The 24,124-nt window shown below is 36.5% G+C and overlaps 1 protein-coding gene across 5 annotated transcripts in view; it reads left to right on the plus strand.

Annotated features, from left to right (window-relative positions):
* The window catches only part of ARHGAP15 (Rho GTPase activating protein 15), a 616,474-nt gene that overhangs the window by 332,513 nt on the left and 259,837 nt on the right, over window positions 1-24,124 (plus strand). For all 5 annotated transcript variants that reach the window (XM_040971526.1, XM_040971524.1, XM_040971525.1 and 2 more), the window contains exon 9: window positions 21,529-21,651. In XM_040971526.1, the coding sequence (XP_040827460.1) occupies window positions 21,529-21,651 (123 nt within the window). The remainder of the gene's footprint in view (window positions 1-21,528; window positions 21,652-24,124) is intronic.

Consider the following 24,124-nt stretch of genomic DNA (forward strand, 5'->3'; position numbering starts at 1 on the left):
CTCAAAACTGGAAACCATGATGGAGTGGAGTTTGTAATCTGACTCAAGGTGCCTTCTGTGATGCATTGCTTCATAGTTTCACTTACCTTAGAGGTTATACTTTAAATGGTTCTATAACAAAAAGGATTTTAAGGGGAATGAGAACAAGATTTTTGTTTTGTTTCAACAACACTTCCACATCACATGTTTAATACATATTATTGTTCTTAAAATTGAAATGGGATTCTGCTTGTACTCCATGTTTTCCTTTAAGGATTTTTTTAAGACCCATTCATTTACTTTTGAAAGACAGATATACAGGAACAAGGAGACACAGAGAAAGATCCTCCATGTGCTGTTTCACTTCCCAAGCAGCCACAGCGGCTGAAGCTGAGTCAATCTAAACCTGGGAGCCAGGAGCCTCCTTCAGGTGTCCCATGTAGGCACAGGATCCCAAGGTCCTGAGCCATCCTCCACTGCCTCCCCCGGTCACATACAGGGAGGTGGCAGGGAAGTGGGGCAGCTGGAACATGAACCAGTGCCCATATGGGATCTTGGCACATCTAAAGTGAAGAAGTAGCCACTAAACCATTGTGCTGTGTTCCCTTTAGGTACTTTCAAAGATGAACATATTTGGGCCTGGCACGGTAGCCTAATGGCTAAAGTCTCACTTTTAATTTGCTGGGATCCAATATGGGTGCCAGTTCTAATCCCCGCAAGCTCAGTTTCTGTCCAGCTCCCTGCTTGTAGCCTGGGAATGCAGTCGAGGACAGCCCAAAGCCTTGGGACCCTGCACCCATGTTGGGGACTCAGAAGAAGCTCCTGGCTCCTGGCTTCAGATTGGCACAGCTCCTCCTGCCATTGTGGTCACTTTGGGAGCGAATCATCAGACGGAAGATCTTCTTTTCTGTCTCTCCTCCTCTCTATATGTATCTGACTTTGCAAAAAATAAATATTAATAAATGAACATATTTAAATGATATCTGATTATTATTTTCAATAAGAACAAAATCATTTGGGTCACAAGGAGATAAAAATAAAGTTTCAGCTGCAGATCATTTATGAACATAAGGTGAGGGCAGCTTTGGTCTTGACTGCTGGCTTCAGGAGTTCATAAACCTTTTTGAAATGCATATTTATGGTTACAATTCAACTAATCAAACTGATTTCTTGGGATCTGTTTTTCTTATATTCAATACCATTATGTGTTGTTTACTTCATACTTATATCCCAGCTTTTATAGTTTCCATGTTCCATAGACTTGTAAAGTTTCCTCAGTGTGAGTGTGTGTAACGTTGGGACAGTACACACAATTCTGAGTTTGAATAAGTTTTGGCTGAGAACCTATAAATTGAACTCATACTGGAAAATGGCATGTGAGATAAACAAGTGGACTACTCAAATCATTTCATAGTCAAGTCTGTTAAATACATAGCAATGAAAACCAAAACCAAACCTCAAATTCAACAAAATCAAAATACTCTGTAGTCAAGTATACACTGAGTGTATGTATCTTCAGCTTTTCTCCCCAGATCAAAATCATGATTTGTGAAATGTACTACAAAGCAGACAGTACCTATCCAACCTCTCCTATGTTAAACCTAGACATCTGGAGTGTGCATTATGCACAATGATTTCTGTTCTGGTTTGGATGCCCATGTTGTGTATTGGAACGACTGGGTTCAATTCTTGGCTCTATTCCAAATCTCAGGCCCCAGCTTTCTCCTAACTGCATCCTGGGAGGTAGCACATGATGTCTCAAGTATTTATATTTATACCACCCACATGTGATCCTAAGATTAACTTCCTGGCCATTAACTTCAGCCTGACCCAGCCCAAGGTGTTTCCAGATTTTACAGAACGAGTTTTTCTCTCTCCACCTTTTAAATAGATATTTTTTAAAATAGAAAATGACTCCTTGAAAGAATTTAACTATTTTTCTACTTTGCCACAGATTTCCAAGAATAAAATATTGTTTAATAGAAGAGTAAGATAAGTATCACCACTTTGAAGCATTTCTTACTGTCTCAAGCACAGAGAAAACATTATGAAATTTAAATACCCCAACACTGAGCACTTGCAGTTAACACATTCCCTCTTCTCAGATAGCTGTTAGGGTTTTGTACAAATACAGTTATGGACAGATGAACAGTATTTGTAAAATTTCAGATAGCATGCTATAACAGAGTAACCCTTGAAATCAGGCATATTAGCACAAACCAAATTATTACATATGCACCCGGAAAAATAGTGGAAGATGGCCCAAGTTCTTGGGCACTTGTGCGCATGTAAACCAGAAATTATTTCCATGCTCCTGCCTTTGGCATGGCCCAGCTCCAGCCATTATGGTCATTTTAAGAGTGAACTAGCTGATAGAGAATTTCTTTCTGTCTGTCCGTACCTCTATCTTCCAAATATATAAATACTTAATTAATAATAAAATATTACTTCCATGACTCATTGTACCATCATGAAGTACAGAGTTGAAAACTACCTCCTTATACACCTTTGTTTAGCACCCAGTGAAAGCGTCTGTAAGTCAGGCTGCTGTGCCAACTGCATTCATGTAAACTCTTGGGCAGCAGTTCCTTGCATTTGCGCATTGGTTCCGATGTGATACCCAGATGCTTTTTCAGAACTGCACCGTACAAGTGATGCCACAAACAGCCCCATGGGACTGCTGAGCATTTGAATTCTGACTTAGTTAGTCCAAATTGAAATGTACTTTAAGTGTGACATACACACTAGATTTCAAAGACTTAGTACAAGAAAAGGAATTTTTAAAATCTCATTAATAATTTTAAATTGATTACATGTGGGAACGGTAGTACTTTGGCTAGACTGAGTTAAATAAAATCCATTACTAAAGTTAATGCCCATGATTTCTCTTTTATCTTTAAAATGTGTCTACTGGAAAATTTAAAGCTACATATGTATGCCCCAAGATATTTCTACTGGACTACGCTGATGTAGAGGGTTTGTGGCCTTGGCCCTACAAGGTTAATCTTTCCAGAAACGCCAGTCCCTTGACATCAGTCTCAATGGATACAGATAATTCTATGTATCATCCTCTTCCTCTTTGGTGATGGTGGACTCCTTTCTTCACAATTAATTTTCATTCTCTCTTGCTCACTTGCTCCCCAACAAATACAACCTAGAATAATCTTTTTATTGTTTTCAGCAATACATTTTTGTATGTATAGGGTTTCACCACTCCCCTTCCCATTCTCCCTCCCCATCTCCCCCCACCATTCTTTCCTTATAGCTTCACAATATTAGAGTCCGATAGTAAAGTTACAAGTTGAACTTTCTGACATTTAAATGTACCATAACATGATAATACTGTCAAAAATAGAAAATCTAGTATCATACTTTGGGGGTATATTAAAAAGTTTCATTATTTGTTATTCAGAAGTAGAGATGCATTTTATATAATACCTTTGCTTTCTGGTATGTACAGTTTATACGTGTGTATGTGTGTGTGTATGTGTGCTATAAATATTCTTAAGAGATATTGATGCTGTTTTTAAATTTGCATGGATTTTAGTTTTCTCTAAATAAGATAAGGATATCAATATGACAGAATTATTACCTCCAAATATAAATCTGAAAAGAATACTACCACTATGTCAAAAGGCTCAGGATTCAAAGAGGAAGCTGAACAAGAGGATAACTCTCGCTTCTCATCTCAGACCTGTTAGTAATCCAAACCCAGGATGCTGGTTAATGATCATTATCTATCATAGTTTTTTCTTCTTCCTAAGATCTTGGGTGAAGACTTGTTTTCATAGTACATATTGCTTTATCCATAAATGTTAAGAATATTTAACACAAAAATGATTAGGGTTTGTTTTTCTGAAAAAGAGCTAAGAAGATTACTTACTTAGTCAATAAATGTATCTTTGGCATATGCATGCACTAGTACTGAGACTAGAATCTCTGCAAAACAAAATAACTTTACAAATGGACACAGATTTTTCCATGGTAGCACAAACATTCTGGTGGTGAATAAAAAGAGTGGTAAAATAGGAAAAGAGATATATATTAAATAATGATGTTTAATGCAGTAAAGCCCAAACCAACACAATGAAGTGAAAGGAAGAGGTAATGTTGTCCTAGGAAGGGAAAAGCTTGCTAATTTAAAGAGAGAGACTCTGTAACAAGTGAGTCTGGGGAGAAGACCAAAGGAAGTGAGGAAAGTTAGTGTGTCCACACTAACTTGTGCAAAAGCCCTAAGCTAGTACACCCTCAAAAAAGGACAAAAGGCCAAGTGTTTAGTATAGGATTGGTGACTGACAGAACAACCAATCATCTCCATCTGGGATCTTGGTGCTTAACAAGGAGGCATTCATTTAGACGCTCCTCCTTTCACTCTAGCAGTCAGAGTTAATCTACTTTGGAAGTGGTAAATATAATCCTATTACAAGGAATAGCAGAGTTACAAAGGTCTTTTGCTGACTATCTACTCCCTTAACCCTCTCCCAAAGTTCAGAATTTCACTCCTCACATCTTTAGATTCTCCCAAGAACTGATATTCCATGTGTGGTTAATCAAATGTTGAGGATCTTTAAAAAAAAACTCCAATACATAAGAGATGTTTCAACTGTAAATATTATTAAAGTACATATTTGTGTGCCCTAAGGCTGTTGCAAGTCATGGGGTATACTTCTGATGACAGTTAATCTGTAAGGTAACATTCTGTCCTGTATATCAAAGAATACCACCTACCATCTCTGTTTGAGGAGATGTAACATTTCCATCTTTACATTTTTTGTTTTTGTTACTTCACAAATGATTATTACTAACAGAAGTGGTAGTTGTAACTCATGTCATGCATTCACCTGGAAGGATTTATACTGCCATTACATGTATCTTCATCAAAGTTGCAATTAATAAACATTTAAGCAGTTAGTGAATTGGGTATTCAATGTGTTGAAAGTGTGAAAAAAAAGTACTGTGTTACAACTAAGGATTCCTAGAGGAGTTCTCATGAGGTATGGACATAGCCCTTCACTGGCAGGTAGTATTTATATAGGCTTAATTTAAGTTGTAAATACTTATTTCAGATTTCTTACATCACACACTCCTACTTCTATTTGGGCACATCAGTATTGGAAAGTTGATCATTAGTCCCCAGAGCCCAAAGACCATCTCTATTTAACTTTCTGTGGAGTTGAAAGCAAAGTATAAATTAAGATGATGATGATGAGGGTGAAAAAGGAGAGGAAGGGAATGAAGAGTAATCTGCTTGTGTGTATATAAAACATTTTTTATTGTATGGGTCATGGTATTTTATCCTTGCAACACTGTACTAGCGTCTCTTTGACCCTTTTATATAGACAAGGGAACTAAGATCCAGGAAAGTCACTTCACATACTTCTTAAGGGGCAGAACAGGATTGAAAATTACATCTGTCAACACAAAATCCCATATGCTTTGTGCCATGCATCTTGATTAGACATTAATTTTTTTTTTACTGACTACTTTGACAGTCTACCAGATCTGAAGAGTATGGAGAACTCTTTAAATTCCAAGCCGAAACATAAAGACCCTTTGCACTTCAGCCGGGACTGCAGTATTTATTGGACTAGCACTCTATTTCACAGGGCCACAAAACTGGCAAAAGACCTTTTTGTTTTGTTTTGTTTTGTTTTTGCCAAATCGTCATGTGACCCAGAGCAATTCCTAGTTGGTCATTCTTTTGCAATAGGGCCATTAAACTCACTATTCCTTTGGAAAGGCTCACCTATGATTGACTGCTATACAATTTGCACTCCATGTCCTATTCCCCCACTTTCCTTAGCTATTATGTAAGCCAGATCCTGTTTGTGTTGTCAGGAGTATATTCAGTCATAGGTGTATTTTTGTTGTTGCTTGTTTTGTTTTGTTTTTCCCCTGCTATCTCAGGGAGTACTAACAGTTCAGCTTGCTTTTTGGTGACTAACTTAAGGAAATATTTCCTAGTGGATTGACAAAAAGGGGAAGGAAATCGGATCCTGTCAGAATTTTCCTCTTTTACTCTTAATTCTGCTGTGACAGTTTGAAGTATTAAGGAATAATAATGACAGTAGTTATTATTACCCAAGTCTTACGATGTCTTTCTCACCATTCACAATGTCCCTATTGGAATAAATGCTGATGACTACATCTGTTGTGTTATTTAAAGTAGATCTTTAAGTCAAAATGAGGATGTGTGCGTGCTGCCTCATTTTGAGTTTTTAATGTTTCCAACCATATTTCAGAAATAACTCCCAAATGCTCTTTTGCTAAGTGCATTTTTCCTTTCGATTTTAAACCTATGTGTATTTTAAAGGTCATTTAATCCACGCATTTCCAATTCCTTGGGTCTTAAATCATCACTCTGTTATTTTATATAAGAGGTACTTAAGGCCTCAAGAAGCTTTGGGGAGGTCTTTAAAACCCAAAAACATTTTATTTCAAGACCAAACCTTCCATTTTTTCATGGATAAGAAAGTTGAAGAAGACCAAGATCTAAGCCTGCTCAATAGTCCAAAAGTTTGGATTTCAGGAGGGTTGGAACTTGGCAAAATGTGCTTTCCCACCCACAGCTCAAGCTTCTGCATTCCCTCCCAGCCTAGACGGAGACACATGGAAAGAATACCCAGCTTATGGTCCTGCTCGGTGACATCTGCATGTGGAGGAAGTGTCCAGGCATTTGGCAACACAGTCCTTTCCCCCAGGGAAAGAGAAGGCTCAAAACCCCAAATAAGAACAATAATCTATTACAGATTTCAGGTCACCATAAACTACAGAAAAGGATAATAGCAATACACTTAGCATTAATCCATGTCAAGAGGAAGACTACTGTAATTTTTCCCCTTGGGGAATGTCATTGTCATAATAGTATGCATAAATATACATATAAATTTAAGTGTATTTCCATATTATATTAAGAATGCCCCTAATTCTAAATATGTGGAGGAAACCTGAAGTAATTGATGGCATTAATGTTTAAATCCACAGTTGCTGGTTATTAAAAGAATTTAGACCAGCAGTGGGCGCCTCAAGTAACAGAATGGATTCCTCTGGAATATTCTTTTGGACCAAGGATGTTTTTCTCATGAAATTAAGTGGAAATTAGAGAAGCGTTGAAAACAAAATAGAAATACTGATTACAAAATTCAATTTGAAGTTTACTGGGTTTTTTTCACTAACTATATGATCTTGGTGACTTCAACAGTTCAGAAGTCTTTTCCTTATATAAAAAGGGGTATTTTTCTCTATGTTCTGTTCTTTTTTTTTTCTAGATTTAATGCTTCATGTACTTGACATTACAGCGTGTTCTGTGCCCTGAAATGTGGTTATCTGACAGTCAAAAGCAGAAAAGGGGAAAAAAACTTTGCAATTTGATAATAATTACCTCATTTAGGAAAACAAAATATTCAGGATAACATTTGGTTTTGGCAGTGAGCAAATTTCCTATCAATTTATAATGAAAGGAAGAGTTAATCATAAAGGGAAACTACAAAGCAGCTTGTATTTGTCACATTGTGACCTACCCCTACCCCCAGCTCTACATAGGACCTCGTGAAATTTAAAAATGAACAACAAACAAAACCATCTATATGTAGACTGCATCAAGTGTCAGAATGCTGTGGGTCTTTTCCTAGTTTTTGCTCCTTCTTTAGAAATGTATGTTATGAATTATGATTATTGCAATAGAGCCAAGTATTCACCAGGCTCCAGCTACATCTTTGTTTAGCGAACATAAGCTCCCTGCCAGCTGCAAACTGCAGCTGTCTGTCAGTATTTGTGAGGACAAACCACCCCACTATGCCCGATCAGTTAACTGGAGACGGCATACTGTGTCCTCAGAAATGTTCAGCACACACTTTGCAGTTTCAGTACACTTCCTGTGGGGGAGGGGACCAGTGCTTCGCACGCATATTTTGGAGCAAATAGCTGAACGCTTATGCCAAAGTGCTTCTCCTAATAGAGGGTTTTGACCCAACCAAAGTATTTTGTGAGAGACAAACTGGCTGTGGCCTGACATTCCCTGATCTCTGCTGTCCCGAAAAAGGCAAGGGAGGCTACCACTCTGAAAAGCGCCATTCCTAAGGACAGAGCAAACTCTGCAGAGTCTGCCAAGAAAATGGGCCAAAGGCCAGAAGCCTGTGTCAGTGCTAGGGAATGCCGGGGTGAGAAGGCCACAGCAAAGAGGCCAAGCCAGCCAGAGGAAGGGCACAGTCCAGGGTACTTTGCTGAGTGCAGTCATTTTCCTAGGCCATCATATAGTGTAGGAGTTATGATTCAAAAAATCCTTATCTCAGAAATCCCTGCGTAGGGCATTCCAGTAAAGTTGGAATTGCCCAGCTTAAGACAGAGGTTTTAAAGGATGATAGTTTTACTCTGCTAGCATTTGTCAGCCTTCTTGGTGATTATTTTTTCCTTTAAATTTCCAGGCATGTTTAGAGTGGGAAAGAAGTGGGCAGTACCATATCAGATGTAATTGAAGTGTTTAGATGGTGAACTGGCAGTCTTCCCCTGTTTTCATAATCAGAACAACCCTTATGTGCTTTTTTGAAAATGGGTAATTTTTTTTAAGGAGAGGTGATAATTTTGGGGATACTCGGAGAATTAGCCTAAACATGGAGTCCCCTTGCATTTGCACACAGTAAGTCACACGCTTTTTAAGAGGGAGGCCTCTTGAGCTCATAGGGATACATACAATAGGGACTTGTGGAAGGGATTTTTTTTTGCATTTTCTTTAATAGTATTTCCAAGTAAACTAAAAAAATTCTGGAATTCTTCCCATTCATGGGGGTATTGTGAGAACTACTCTTTGTTATGTAGGCTATTGTTTCACTAAGACATATGCCCTCTTGGGAAGAAGTGCACAATATGAATTCAAATTATTAGTAAAACTGTACAATATGTAGCATCTGTCCAAAGTTGATGTAAGTCATTCAATAAAGCCCACATTCTAAGGTTTAAGGAAAAGACACTTGTGTGTGTGTGTGTGTGTGTGTGTGTGTGTTTATGGGAATACAAGCACTGAACCAACATAAACACTTTCTTTCCCACAACTTAAACATACACACAATACTTAAAATAGTTTCTTTCAGGGAGAAACCGTAAGAGTCACAGGGTCATTAAACAATAGAAAAATAGCTCTGTATCCCATGATCTTTCCTTCTTCAGAGGATTGTAAAATAAAAACAAAGACTCTGCAAGGAATCAATATTTTCAAAAGAAAAAACAACTTACAGTACAAGAGTATCTGGATTGCTAAGTGCCTTCACTTCTGTGTTGCAGTTTGCTGCTTGCTTCATTGTGAAGCCTTTTTGCTGGATGTGTTACATGCGATGAGCTTGGGTGTTATAATAAACAGAGAGGAAGGCTGCAATAATGTATTTCAGTTAGGAAGAAGCACTTGAAAGAAATTGGTTTTGCTATACACATGATGTGAGCCAATCAATAGTGGTTTAGTCTGACAAGCACTGTCAATATCCATTGTCACAGTTCAGAAAGTCGTTAATGGATAGTTCTTCAAAACCCAATGATTTTAACACGTGTTCAAAGTGTTGAAATGCGCTCTATCTGGCAGAAATTAATCACAGGTAATCTTAGTATTGTATGTGTGTATGTGTACATATATACACATATAATTACATAGATACATATATTTAATTGAAGATTAATATCAGTTAATAACTATGCATATATAATGTACTCATGTATGAGCATAATCTAATAATATCCTATATATAGAGATAGAGGATCTATATATAGTTGATGTTCAGTAATAATGAGGAGGATACTTTCGAGTATTATATTTTCCATTTTAAAACTAATCATTGCTACAATGATAACAAAATGGGACACTTAAAATAATCTTAATATTAACAATCAATTGCATTCATTATTGTGCAATAGACATTGTGAAGGGCGTTTGGCATACATGGAAGCACTTATGTTACACAACAATTCTTGGCATTGCTTTTATTAACTCTATTCGTAGTAGTTGAGAAAATGAAGGCACAAAATTGGAAGAGAATAAATAAAATATTGCATTAACTGTCACAGTTAAAAGCCATAATGCAAAATCTGTAGCACTCAAAAGATAGTGAAAAAGACAACACAATTCATTTTCTACAAAATGGAAGAAAGTAGTATCAATGGCTCATATCTACTCCCCATCATATTCAGTTCCTGTCAAGCACCTACAAATAAAGCAAACTACTAAACTCTGGGTTTAGAGAAGAATGATTTTCTGCTTTTTCTGAGAGAATATTTAAGGTGTTTACAGAAGTGAATGTGTTCATTTACCTTGTGCGTAGGAAAAAGATAGAACGATGGCAGGAGTGAAATTAAGAGATCTGGCTAGATTGCAAGCCACTTTTGCCTAAAAGGGAGCTGCAATCCCCAGCTACATCTCTACTTTCATGTTCTGCCTTGTCTTGCTACACATAGCCATCTGGAGCATGGCAAGTGATTCACCTTCTGTCAGGATGCAGCCTTGCAATAGAACTCAATGCATACACATGGTAGTTACAGCTCTCTCCCAGCCAGATGCCTGCTTCAACCATTATGATTAGCAATCCAGAGAGTATTCAGCTATCAACTTCACTGCTGTCCTGTGATTCACTCATGTCATCCAAAGCAATTCACTTTACCTCTCCACTCTGTAAAAATAATGTGCACCACCCACCCACAGTTTTAATGTGTTTTATGTAAAGCAGTTGATGTAAGACCTCAGGTTGAAAATGCTTGAGCATGCTGGAGACTGTGAGTCCCAGACATGCTCACAATATTGCCAAACAGATGGAAAGGGAGGACATTGGGGCAGGAATCAGGCAGACCTGAATTTTTTCATTTATTTGCTGTATGATTTAGCTTCCCTCAACCATGTATTTCGAATCTGTAGAATGGGCAATTCTATTAGAACCCAACATGTTAAAGGATTATAGGAATTAAGTGATATGTAATGTATTTAGCAAGTTCCTGACCATAAAGCAAGTAACACAAAATATTAGTCATTGCCTATCATAAGTATAATGTTGGGATGATCAGATAAGCTAGGAAGAGTGAAAATTATGACAGTTATAGAAGAATCAAAATCATATATATATATACAGTTTTATAATCTAAACACCATGAACTGTTGATTATTTGTTTTTATGATATTTATCAAACATTGTGTGCTTCTCATTATATATTTGTATATTCTGGCTTAAGTTTATTTTTGAAAAACATAAGATACTTGGTAGCATTTTGTTTTCTAGAGATACTTTCCACATTCAGCAATTTAGAGATTGAAAGCAAAAACTGCAGTGTTTTTCTTTGTTGTTTGCCTCTGTGACCACTGAGAATACATCTTTGCCTACGTTTTTCACAAGTGTGCAAAGACATATACTATATACTACTGATATATATACACACACATACACTGTGTATTTGCAAATACTAAATACTAAGCAATTCAAATATTTCTAAGAATTATCTGGAATCTAAGTTATCAGAACAAAAATACCCAAATCTTTTATTATTATTATTTTTCATAATTTAGTTTTGTAGATATAGGATTCCCCCCTTTCTTCCCTCCCCATTTTCCTCTCTCACAATTTCCCCCATATTATTACAGTAGTGTATTCATTTAATATCAATAAGAATTCTAACATTGTGCTATGTAAGTGTATTATGGCATTCTAAGTATAGATAATGATAGAAAACCTAATATCTTATTGTCAAGGATATTTAGCAGTTTCATGAAGAATACTCCTTTTAATGGGAAGTACAGGTACATACTACAATGTAATTTCACTTCCCGGTATGCTAGTCTCAATTATACAGTTCATATATGAGTATCGAACACTTTTAAATATGAATATTCTGTTCTTCACCTTATTTTTTCACAGAAATCTAAATGTTAATTTTCTAGATTTCTGCCATTGAATTATCTCTGAACTGCAATATCCACACTGAAACTCTATTGTTTTGATTTTTTTTCTGTTTTTGGACTGATGGTTACATTGATCTATAAGGCTTTTCCCCTTTAATTTGACTTTGGTCTGTTTTCTGTCACTAGAAGTATAGCTAGTCCCCTGTTTAATATATAATCTTTCCTCATGGAAAACATATTTCTACTTCATGGTGCCCTTTGTCTGGATTGATGCCTTATGGTATTTTTTCTTTCTTTCTTAGTAATTTGGCTTTTAAAAATCAGTACTGCCTTAACTCAGAAACCACTGACTTTATTAGCAAATTTATCAAAGTTTTGAATAGCTCTCAAGTAACAAGATTTTACTAAAACTATATCAAGTCAAAAAAGCCAAGATAAAATATCTAGACAGTGGTTGAATTTCTTTATAGACTGAATCTTTACATCTTACACTGAAACTGATGCTGTTACGAGAAGCAATGTCATTGTATATCTCTACACACAATAGATTTTTTTGCAATCTAACTATCATCATTTATTTCCTCTGTCCTTTTGCTTTTCTGAAAATTTACTTTGTCTTGATAAATTCACATCTGCAGGAAAATTATATGTTGTTTTTATATATTCAATACGTGTCATATTGTATTGAAGTCATTATCATCACACCATCAAAAATACTCATTATGCAACTGAAAAGCTATACTAAATATTGTAATAGTTTAAAGGAAGACCTTGTGTTACATAATAAAAGTAAATCAGCACATAACACATAAAAGATATGTTATCAGCAAAATACAAAAATAATGTTTTACATAGCAGGACAGTAAAAGAATTTGTATGATGGACAGCTGAATGAATTAAATGCATAAGCCTTGGATACAGATAGTACTAGGTAAAGTAGCTGTTGACTTTCTCTAAGGCAGAATGGTTATAGATTGCCAGCCCTTTATTGACTCTGCAAATGTAAACATCTCATGATATTTTACAGTCTAGAAGTGAACATTTTCATTGTATGAATTGTCACTTCTCATGTGAGTATAGTTTGAATATGAATTATAGAATATGCAGTAAAATTTTAAGTTCATGGAAAATAAAATTTTAATATATTTATTTTCTTACAAAATATTGACATCCAGGCACATAAGGGATTTTCAGATGATTTTACATATGAACAGATTTAGAAAAGCTTTTACACTGCTCAGTTTGGCAGCATATATACTAAAAGTTTTACAGCAAAAATAATCTTTTCATTCCATTCTTCCATGAACCCTTTGAAATGCCTTCAAGTAGTGTGTGCAAACCTTTCTGTTAGGAACCCAATCATCTATTTAGTATTTTTGCAATGTTAAAGCAGGAATTAAGTAGTTAAAACAAAATACTGCTGCTAAAATGCCCTGCATTCCCTTTTTCAATTATTTCCAGATTTAATCATGATCTGTGCTTCAAGTAAGTCACTTAAAGTTTCAATAACTTACTTTCTCAGGCCACAAGTTGGGGATTGAAATTATGACTTCTATTTACAACTTAGCATGTGTGGCAGGGTGGGCGCAGGGAGATATTAAATGACCAAAAGTGCATTAAGCCAAAACTTACCCTTTCTGCCCACTCTGACACAGGGAATTATGTGCAAACTTCTGAGAGCTGTACAACTGCATGCTGGAAAGGGCAAAGCAGTATTTATTACAGTCTCATGAATTAGCACAAGTGTATAAGCCCTGAAGAGGAATCAGGCAGGAGGCTGGAAAGTAATTTAGTAAATTTTATTTCTCTTTCCATCAATAATGGGTAAGATACTCTTGTTTAACTAATTTTAAAGTGATAAAACAGAGTGATTCCACATAATAAAGTCCTGTTGGAAAGTATGAGTGGAGACAGTTCCGTATTTTGTTATGTAATTCTTGTGATGCTTTGAGAAGTGTTTTAGAATGTCCGTAGTAGGAACTTGGAATAACCTTGTTTTCTCATTGCTTTCTTCATCTCCTGTTTTGGACACTGACTGCAGTAAGATGACGGTGCTAAACAAGGGTTGCTGGCTTTGGGCTTTGTCCTGACTCTTGTAATTGAAATGTTAAGAGCTCTTAACTGCTAACAAAACTACACATCTACATCTGACATTAACTCCTTTGCAAAACCTCACCAATAAAGTGAGAACAAGTAGGCCGCAAGAGTGTAATAGCATTTCTGAAGGGTAATGACTCTGCTTTTCTTTAGCAACATTTCTGAAATGTTAGCTCTCCCAATGTTTCCAAATTTAAAAATAATAACAGTAACATGTAATTGTAACATGGGAATACCGCGAGAACAGCCATTTGGCAGGAAACAGACATATTTCAAAATACGGTCCCCAACAAGAGAAATTCTGGCAGCAGATGTACAATTGGATCATATTATCCCAATTGTTAGGTTCTGGAAGATTTGGGGGTTTCCTTTTGTGATTCCCACACCCGTAATAGAGTGGTAGTAGATGTTCAATTGCCCAAACTGTATAAATTCCCCCTCCCATCACTAAACTGGAAAAATAAATATTCAAAGGTATCCATTACCATAAGAATTCCTCTTTCTAGAGGTGGGTTTCCTATCCTACAGCTGTGTCAGATATAAAGCGTATGTTTGGATAATGCCTGCTCTCCCATGTAATGCTGCTAACTGAAGATCATCTTAGAACGCCCACTATCCTAACATCTCAGGAAGCCCTCCATCCTGACGCTTCTCTGATGAGAGCAGCTTTAGCTCCAATTAAATCTCTCAACTGGTTAAGAATGGTGCTTAAAGCTAATGCTTTTGGCCTGTGTCTGTTGAGACTTAAATTGCATATTGTTATTCATAATCTTTAGTCTTTGAAAATATGCTATTTGTTCAGGGATCTGAAGGAAAGATCACCCATAAGTAGAGAACAGAGAGGAAAACAGAAAGGAAATGTAAATAAATTCTAGAATTCTCAGGACATTAGTACATTCAGGTTAATTGTTCACAGAATTGTTCATAGAAGTGAAAATATGTACAATTAAGGGTGATTCCTCTGGTCTGCTTAGTAAATCAGATTAAATACTTTGGAATTTAAGGCCATATCTCTTTCAGCTCTTTACAATTTTAAATACAAAGTTAAATGGAAATGGGAAGAAAAACCCGCTCATTGGCTTAACATAAATCTTTAAACTGCAGGAAGCTTCATCCTTAAAACATAGTTGAATCTCAGAGAAAAAAAAAAGACAGAAATCTATTTTTCATAAATGATGGATTATTGTACCGCACTGTGTATTTTCCAGTAAAGTGTCCTTTTATTTGCACTGTGTGATTACAAGTTCCTAAAAGTATGTGTGGGGTCACTCGGGTGCTGTGGGAAAATGGAACGAACACTGCTCTGTTAAAATCAGTAGTGAAATCAGAAGCAAACTATGTCCTGATTATCATAGGCATGTGTTTAAATTTAGTTTCCCTTAATTGGTTATGTTGTATTTACTTAAAATGAACAATTTGGCAGATTTTTCTCCCTTGACAACAGAAAAGCATAAACTGTTTTATAAGTTTGGCTGTTAAAGTCAGATTTGTAAACCACAATATTAAGACTTTTATTGTTGTTTTCAGGGACCTAATGATGGACTTTGCTTTACAATCATGCATTTCTTGTATTTTAGTCTGTATTTATGGTGCTTTCAAGTTATGTGGTTAATAAAAAGTATGTTGTATATTAGAGTCATCCATTAGCTTTAACTTCTGCATAACGCTTCTTAAAACAAAATGAGTGAAATGAATGATAGCAAAGGCAGTGTAATTTGACTTGCCATCTGAGGAATATTATTTATGGCATCAGGAAATGGAAGTTGATGTTCTACTCTGTCTCCAGGAAAGTCATCATTAGAGGCAACTTTGCAGAGTTTGGCTGTGTTGAACACTGTGTACTCATATCCAAGATTGGTTCCTCTGTACGAATGAGAAGGAAACAAAGTAAAGCATATAAAGACATTTTTCCATTTTCTTTGAAAATTCCGTGCACCATACAAGCATCTCACTTCTAGAGACAAATGGCATCTGTATATATCTAGATGTTACTATATATGTATATACATAATATATACACTTGCAAAATTAAGAATATTTCACAGAATACGTAAGGGAATCCCCCTCCCCCCCCAAAAGCCAAGCCACATGATGATTCATTACACAATTCTTTCATAATCTTGCACTAATACTGTCTACCTTTGTTTGTATTTGCAAAGTAGTTCCTTTAATTTTTTTTAAAGATTTATTTTATTTTTTTTTTATTGGAAAGGCAGATATACAGAGAGGAGAGACAGAGAGGAAGATCTTCAACGGCTGATGCTGTGCCAATCTGAAGCCAGGAGCCTCTTCCGGGTCTCCCACGCGGGTGCAGGGTCCCAAAGCTTTGGGCCGTCCTCGACTGCTTTCCCGGGCCACAGGCAGGGAGCTGGATGGGAAGCGGGGCTGCTGGGATTAGAACCGACGACCATCTGGGATCCCGGGCGTGCAAGGCAAGGACCTTAACCATCGGGCCCAGTTCCTTTAATTTTTAAAAGTACTTTCTAATTACATCATGAAATAGCTCTAAAGTGGCAGAAACACCTTACTTGCCTCTTTGTCTCTTATAGCTCTGTCATGAGAAATGGTACTGTTTTGAAGTAAGGTCAGAGATAGAATTTTATGTATGATAGCCTGGTGAAAAATTTAAGTGAATTACTTTATTTCATTTCAAAGTTGGACTTGAGATCAAAATTTTCTTCAGGTAATTATTCTGTGAGTATATTTATTTATTTAAAGGCAGAGTGACAGGGAGAGAGAGGAGAGAGATTAAAAGAGCAAAAGTGAGATTATCTCTATGCTGGTTCACTCAAATGTCTGCAAGAAGTGGAGCTGGCCCAGGTCATAGCCAGTAGTCTAGAACAACATCCTAGGCCATCTTCTGCTGCCTTCCCATGTGTGAGTAAGGAGCTGCATCAGAGGTGCAATAGCTGGGATCCTAATAGTTCACCCAAGATAGAGTGCTGGTCTTACAGACTGCAGCTCAATCTACTGCTGTAAACTGAGTTTGCTCCTTTCAGTTTGGTGAAGGATATTTAATGTTACTTTAGCATCTAACACTAGCAATTAAATGTGTGGAATATTGATTACAGCCATCAATTGAAGATCATACACTCCTGGTTATCAATTGGTAGGATGTTATATGTTAGCAAAACATGAACATACTTAGAATAATTCTTCCAGTCACACAATCTTGGAGTAAGTTAATCCATGATACTCACTCTTCTACCATAGAAACATTCATATATGAAATTAGCATTGCAGGTGTTAGCTTAACTCTGATCCACCACTCCAGCCTCCACCTTATCATTGTAATATATGACACAAGCTGTATTTCCAGAGCTCAGTAGCCCTAATAGACAGATGGCCGTCACATTGAATAGCAAGGTCTAATGCTGGGCTTCTGAAATTAGTGTACACATAGAAAATGTGTAAAACCCACAAAAAGAAATTGACAAGACTGCCCTCAGCCAAAGACTATGCAAAAATTCAAGGTTCCATATTTGTAATTCATGACCCTGGGTTCCAGAAAATTTTTGGAAACCTCTGGAACGCATTCTTTCCGAAAACTTTTCAAACTTTTCAAACTTTCCCAAGCCTTTGAAAGTCATTCTTCCAGATGCAGTAACTGGGATGCACTGATCTGTCACTGTGAATTCCAAACTCAGTTTCAGTTGTGGGCCCATTCACTCTCCTCATGTTCTAGTAATTAGACTTGTTAATTCTATATTTCATTTATTGTAATAAGTGTTAGATGTAGATATATGATCACACACTTATACACACCATATATGGTACTCAAAATTTGAAGAAATTGAAATTGACATATAAGTTGATTTTGCTGTAAAAATGTAAAAAGGCATAATTTCTTATATATATTTTCCATGAACTTTTTGAAAACCAATTATATGCATGGTATAAAATACTTTTGCACAAAATGAACTTATCTTTTAATTTTCTGTTTGACAGTCTATCTATCTGATATCTATCTATCTATCTCTGTCTCTATCTCTCCTTTTAATACAAAGTGATTATAACAGCTACAGAGAGGTGGAGATAGTGGGATATCTAAATCATCTACATAGGTCACAAAAACCCAAACACTTGAACCATTATGCAACTCCCAGAGTTCAGTTTAGCAAGAAGTCACATTGGAATCAGAGCTGGGATTCAGTCCCAGAACTCTGATACAGAATTGTGGGCAGCTCAAGTGGTATCTTAACATGGTATAGCATAATATCTGCCTCTCCATGAACTTCTTGCAGTTCGTGTGTGTGTGTGTCCTTTTTGGCTTTCTTGGTTTTCATATTTCTCTTTATACTTTGTTTGTAGACAGATACAGCACAAATAAAAGAATACCTATAAAACCGTATAGCTTTTTCAGTTATGTAAGGCAATCATTATTTTTTAAAAGATTTATTTATTTATTTGTTTGAAAAACAAAGTTACAGTAAGAGAGGAGAGGCAAAGAGAGACTTTCTATCCCCTGGTTCATTAACCAAGTAACTGCAGTGGCCAGTATTAGCCAGTGGAAGCCAGCAGTCAGAAGCTACTTGCAGATCCTTCAGGTGGATACAAGGGCCCAAGGACTTGGGCAATCTTCTACTGCTATTTTAAATACATTAGCATGAAACTGGATTGAGTGAAGCATCTGGGACTCAAACTTGCACCCAAATTGGCAGCCAACTTAGCACTATTATAGTCAGTGGTTTTACCATCTATCTGCAAAACCTCAAAAATATGAAAAATATATCTGATATATGACCCAGCTATCCCATTCCTGGGAATTTGTCCAAAAAAAAAAAAATTAAATCAGCATGAGAGAGGGTTATCTAACTTCCCATGTTTATTGCAGCTCAATTCACAATAGCTAAGACAGGGAATCAACATAGATGTTCAATAATCAATGACTTAAATAAAGAAAATGTGGAATCTATGCACTATGGACTACTACTTGGCCATCAAAAAGAAATCCTGCCTATTCCAACAAAATGCTTACAACTAAAAACCATTATACGTAGTGATAAAGATCAGTCCCCTAAAGACAAATACCATATGTGTTACCTGTCTGTGGCACTTAGTGTACAGGGTCCAAGAAAATTTCATCTCAATGAGCAAAAATTAACATTTTTGAGGTTTGAGTATCTAGTGAATAGCCTTTGCTTATCCTATTGAGGAACAGTGCATTTGTCCATTTGCTGCTTGTTGAATTCTTTACCTAATGCAGTGTGCAGCCTGTGATTATGAAGTAAATGGAAAGCATGTCTTAGTAATAATTTTCAAAAAGGATGATGGTAGGTGAGGAACCAGGGCAGGAGGGTAAGTAGACTGGAAAGTATCAGTGTGCCTCTAAGTCTGTATTGTGAAATGCATGAAATTTGTTCATCTTATATAATGAAGTAAAATTTTAGAAATGTCAAGAGTTGAGGAGTAGTCATTTGCAGTGATTACAATGCCACTCGAAATGATGACATGCCATATCAGAGTGCCTGGTTCAAGTCCTTTATCCTGTGCTTCAAAACCATCTTCCTGCTAACTGTGCAAATTGAGAGAGAGAGCAGATGATGACTCAAGTACTTTGGCCCCAGTACCCAAGTGGGAAACCTAGACTGAATTTCTGGATCTTGACTTTGGCCTTGCCCAGCCCTTCTGATGTTGCAGGTGTTTGAAGAGTAAATCTACTGACAAAGATCTCTCCCTGTCTGTTCCGTGGTCTCTCTGACTTTCAAGTCAGATAAAAATAAACAAATCAAACAATTTCAATTTCAGTAGTTGGGAAGCTATGCTTTAAGGTAGTAGAAGATCAGTTTAAGTGGCAAGCATTGTCCCAATTCAAATATTTGTAGGACATAATCCCATGTGATAATCAAAATTTTGAACTTAATATAAATAAACCTACTCTTCTCCCACTCAGAAGGCAGGCAGAATACATTTTCTCCTATCCTTTCCACCTGCACACTTCACTTTAATTCTCTATTTTGGTCACTCAAATTCACCATTGTCTTGTGCTCAAAGTTTTAGGACAAAGAATGCAACCATGAATGCCTTTTGTTTCTTATAGTGTTAAAGCAGATCTTATTTTAAAATAGAATATTACCTAATAAAGTGACCCAAATCTACAGTTTGTCAAAACTTTGTTAAGAGAGGGCCCAGTTATAATCTGTATCATCTGTGAACAGAAAATTTGCCATGAGTAATCCCTAAGACACCGTGAATGTATTGTAGACAGCAGTTAAGGAAAGTTGAAAACTCATGTCAAATTCATTGTTAAATTCACAGCCTGTAGCATGGAGACTAGAAGATATTCAGAAGATTTTGCTCTAAAATAAATTTGGCTCACATTGGATTTCTAACATAAAACTTAGCATAAGAAATTGAGGCTAGCCAGATAGAGAAAATGTGGAAGAAAAGTTTGTGTTTCTGGGCCCGGCAGCGTGGCCTAGCGGCAAAAGTTCCCACCTTGAACGCGCCAGAATCCCATATGGGCACCAGTTCTAATCCCAGCAGCTCCACTTCCCATCCAGCTCCCTGCTTGTGGCCTGGGACAGCAGTCGAGGATGGCCCAAAGCCTTGGGACCCTGCACCCATGCGGGAGGCCCAGAAGAGGTTCCTGCATCCTGGCTTCAGATCGGCACAGCACCAGCTTTTGTGGCTCACTTGGGGAGTGAATCAACAGATGGAAGATCTTCCCATCTGTCTCTCCGCCTCTCTATATATCTGACTTTGTAATAAATAAATCAATCTTTGAAAAAAAGTTTGTGTTTCTGAATTTTTCCTGGAGATGGTAATTATACATAAGCAAGCTAAGTAACAAATACCTGCTTCAGGAAGAAAAATCATGTAGGAATTTAAAAGCTTGAGAAGCAGAGATTCGGGCATAGTGGTTAAGATGCCTCTTCAGTATGCCTGCTTGACCTATTCAGGAGCAGCACCTGGGTTTGAATTCCATGTGCATTCCCCATTCAGATTTCCTGTTAATTCAAATCTTGAGAAATAAAGATAACTGTTCCACCAATTAGTTGCCTGACACATATATGACACACTCGGGGAGTTCCTGGTTCCTGGTTTCTGCTGCACCCAGTCGTGGTTTAAAAAAAAAAAGGTGGGGGTGGGGGTGAGAATTTGGGGAATAAAACTGTAGATGAAAGGATATACTGAACTATCAAAGCAACAAGGCCTTTGAAAATGCCTACAGTCATACAGTGACCATATATATATATACAGGCTTAATTGAAATGAACAATGCTAAAGTTTTTCCCCTAATTCAAATGCATCTTTTTTTTATCTTCACTGGAATCTTATGTTGCAAACCCACAGGTGAAATTATCCAGATAAAGGTTATAATATAAAAAATATTAGGAATTGAAGGTGAAAAGAGCTCTGAATACCTGGCACTGACACCATTCTCATTGCACATTCATGTTGCAGCAGAACTAATACATTCAGAGTAAAAAGTTTTACTCATATGCCCTGTCTTGACTGAAAGGCCTGAGCTATTAATTCAGGTAGTTGTTCCATAACTACTGTTTTCTATTAATATTTGCATAAAGTAATCATAATAAAGGAGAAATTTACAGAAAGCCTCTGACTTTTTCTTTTTTAATTTCCAGTGTTTCGACTGCATCACAGTGCATCTGATACAAGTGACAGAAACCGAGTTAAAAGCAGATTAAAAAAGTTTATTACTCGGAGACCTTCCCTGAAAACTCTGCAAGAAAAAGGACTCATTAAAGGTACACAGCATTGTATACTCGTAACTACAGTGGATGAATATACCTGTTTCTGTGTTAATCAGCTCTAAAAGAATACTACAATCTTTTATTCTTCCATTGCTTATTAAGTGTTCTGCTTCATACCAGAGGAAAAAAATAGTTGTTGAGAAAGTAAATTAGAAGAAAATAAACATAGTGTCAGGAATCATTGGAGAAATACTTCCCTTTCACCTCTGAGGTTCAAGGCTGTGCACCAGGAATGGACAAGGGGTGTCCTGGTGGACAGTTTACATGACCAAGACTGCCTGCACAGTTACAGTTTACACATGTTATCTTAACACACTGAGTAACAGCAGTCGTTTTCACTCTCAGAGTTGTCCTGATTTGGATAATAAGTTATCTGATCACCCATGTCACAGTCTAAATCACTGCCAAGAAGAAAGAGAAAAGCCTAGTATCCTGATAATCGGTGACTATTGAAAGATAGAGCTAAAAGCTCAAGTTGTCCTGATGAGGTAAATATACATAAAAAAGAGAATGAAATAATACAAACCCCCTTGTCAACAGAATTGGAAAACATGGGCTCAGATATTGGACTAATTGTAACTCAGACCTTAGCTCTGCCACTTACTAGAATTTTCTCTGTACTAGTATGTGAGCCTCAGTTCTCTCATAAGTTAAATGGGGACGTTTATATGTACCATTAAAAGAAATAAGTGAGATAATCAATGTTAAACGTTTAACAGAGATTTTTGTAGCATAAGTAAGTATATAATAAATCACCTCTGCTATTAATATTATTATTATTATTCATTGATGTAGATGTGTTAGAAAGATTGACCAATTTATGGAATGTAGTTAAAAATAGTGACATGTCTATTATATATGTGTTTATATATAATATAATGTTTATAAATAATATAATGTTTACATATGTTTATATATATATGTATGATTTAATATACAGTCATTCATCAGGAAGAGGATAAAGCAGACCTTTGCAGATTTTTTTCTGAATTGTCTAACGATGATTATATAAATAAAATTTAAAAAAACTATTTGATCTATGAATTTCAGTCAGGTAAACATGTTTCCTTAAGGAGATGGCATTCTGCTATCATTGTAGAGGTGAAACTTTATGAAGTATAAGTGATTATGTCACTTAGAATAGAAAATGCGGGCTTGACACTAGTGCCTGCCTTCAGTCAGACTTGCTTCAGATCAGTGGAAACAAAGTGCCATTTAGAACTGCTTAGAAAGTGAATCCTACAGTTTCAACTTTATGGAATAATATACTAATACCTTGAGTTTTGCCTTAGAACCATACTGTTCTTAGGAAGGATTCAGTTACAACTTACCTGCCATCTTGAAACATGCTAAACATAACTAGTGACCCAAATAATCCCAATTTTATATCAAGTTCAAATCCTTTGTGGCAAAGGGGGCTTTAATTCAATGGCATTCTGGTTCCAGCCACAAACTGAAGAATGCCCAATACTGGATCGTGCTGTAGAACTGCCCTCAGCTGCAGAGAAGCTGAATGCTTAATGCTTAATGCAGCTTTCATACCGATGCAATAGCACCACTAAACACACTCTGATTCATGCATTTCCTATCTTAGAGCTCCATTACGTTTTCACCATAGCTGACCCATGAGTCAGTATTCATTAGCAGGGCTATGGAAAATCCATGTAAAATTCTGATTGGATAAGCTTCCGTTGTTGCCTTCAGTTCAGAATTTTTTTTCCAAATTCAGATCAAGTTATGCAAATGTAGTCATTTCTTGGACTTGTTTCAATTTTAGCTGTGAACTTTCTTTAAGGCTGTCACTGAGGTTTTAAGTGCAAGATATTATTATATTTGAGACAATGCGATAGCAAAAGCCATAAAATTGGCATTTTTAATCAGTTAAGAAAAAATAAATTAATAAAGAAAACAATTAGTATTTTTTAAAATGCCAATTTCCTAAATAAAGACTGAACTATTTCAAAAAGACAAATTATGTAGAAAAATGGTTTAAAATTGATGAACAGTGAACTTAGCCAACAAGTTTGTATGCTAGTCTTTGAATTGCTCTTTCTTCCACATCTGGGCAGAACATTTCTATTGCCAATGTTCAGGAAAGCTATGTGCAATGGATTGTGCTGTATGTTTTATTTGTGCTGTATCCGTCTACAAAGTATAAAGAGAAATATGAAAACCAAGAAAGCAAAAAAGGACACACACACACACACACACACACGAACTGCAAGAAGTTCATGGAGAGGCAGATATTATGCTATACCATGTTAAGATACCACTTGAGCTGCCCACAATTCTGTATCAGAGTTCTGGGACTGAATCCCAGCTCTGATTCCAATGTGACTTCTTGCTAAACTGAACTCTGGGAGTTGCATAATGGTTCAAGTGTTTGGGTTCTTGTGACCTATGTAGAGCCCTTTATGGAAAAAGAAAATTGCTCCAGGATTATGCAACATAAAGTAAGTCAAAAATC

This window comes from Ochotona curzoniae, unplaced genomic scaffold (assembly GCF_017591425.1).
Source record: "Ochotona curzoniae isolate NIBS_2020 unplaced genomic scaffold, NIBS_Ocur_1.0 contig_2210, whole genome shotgun sequence".
In the NCBI taxonomy this organism is placed as follows: Eukaryota; Metazoa; Chordata; class Mammalia; order Lagomorpha; family Ochotonidae; genus Ochotona; species Ochotona curzoniae.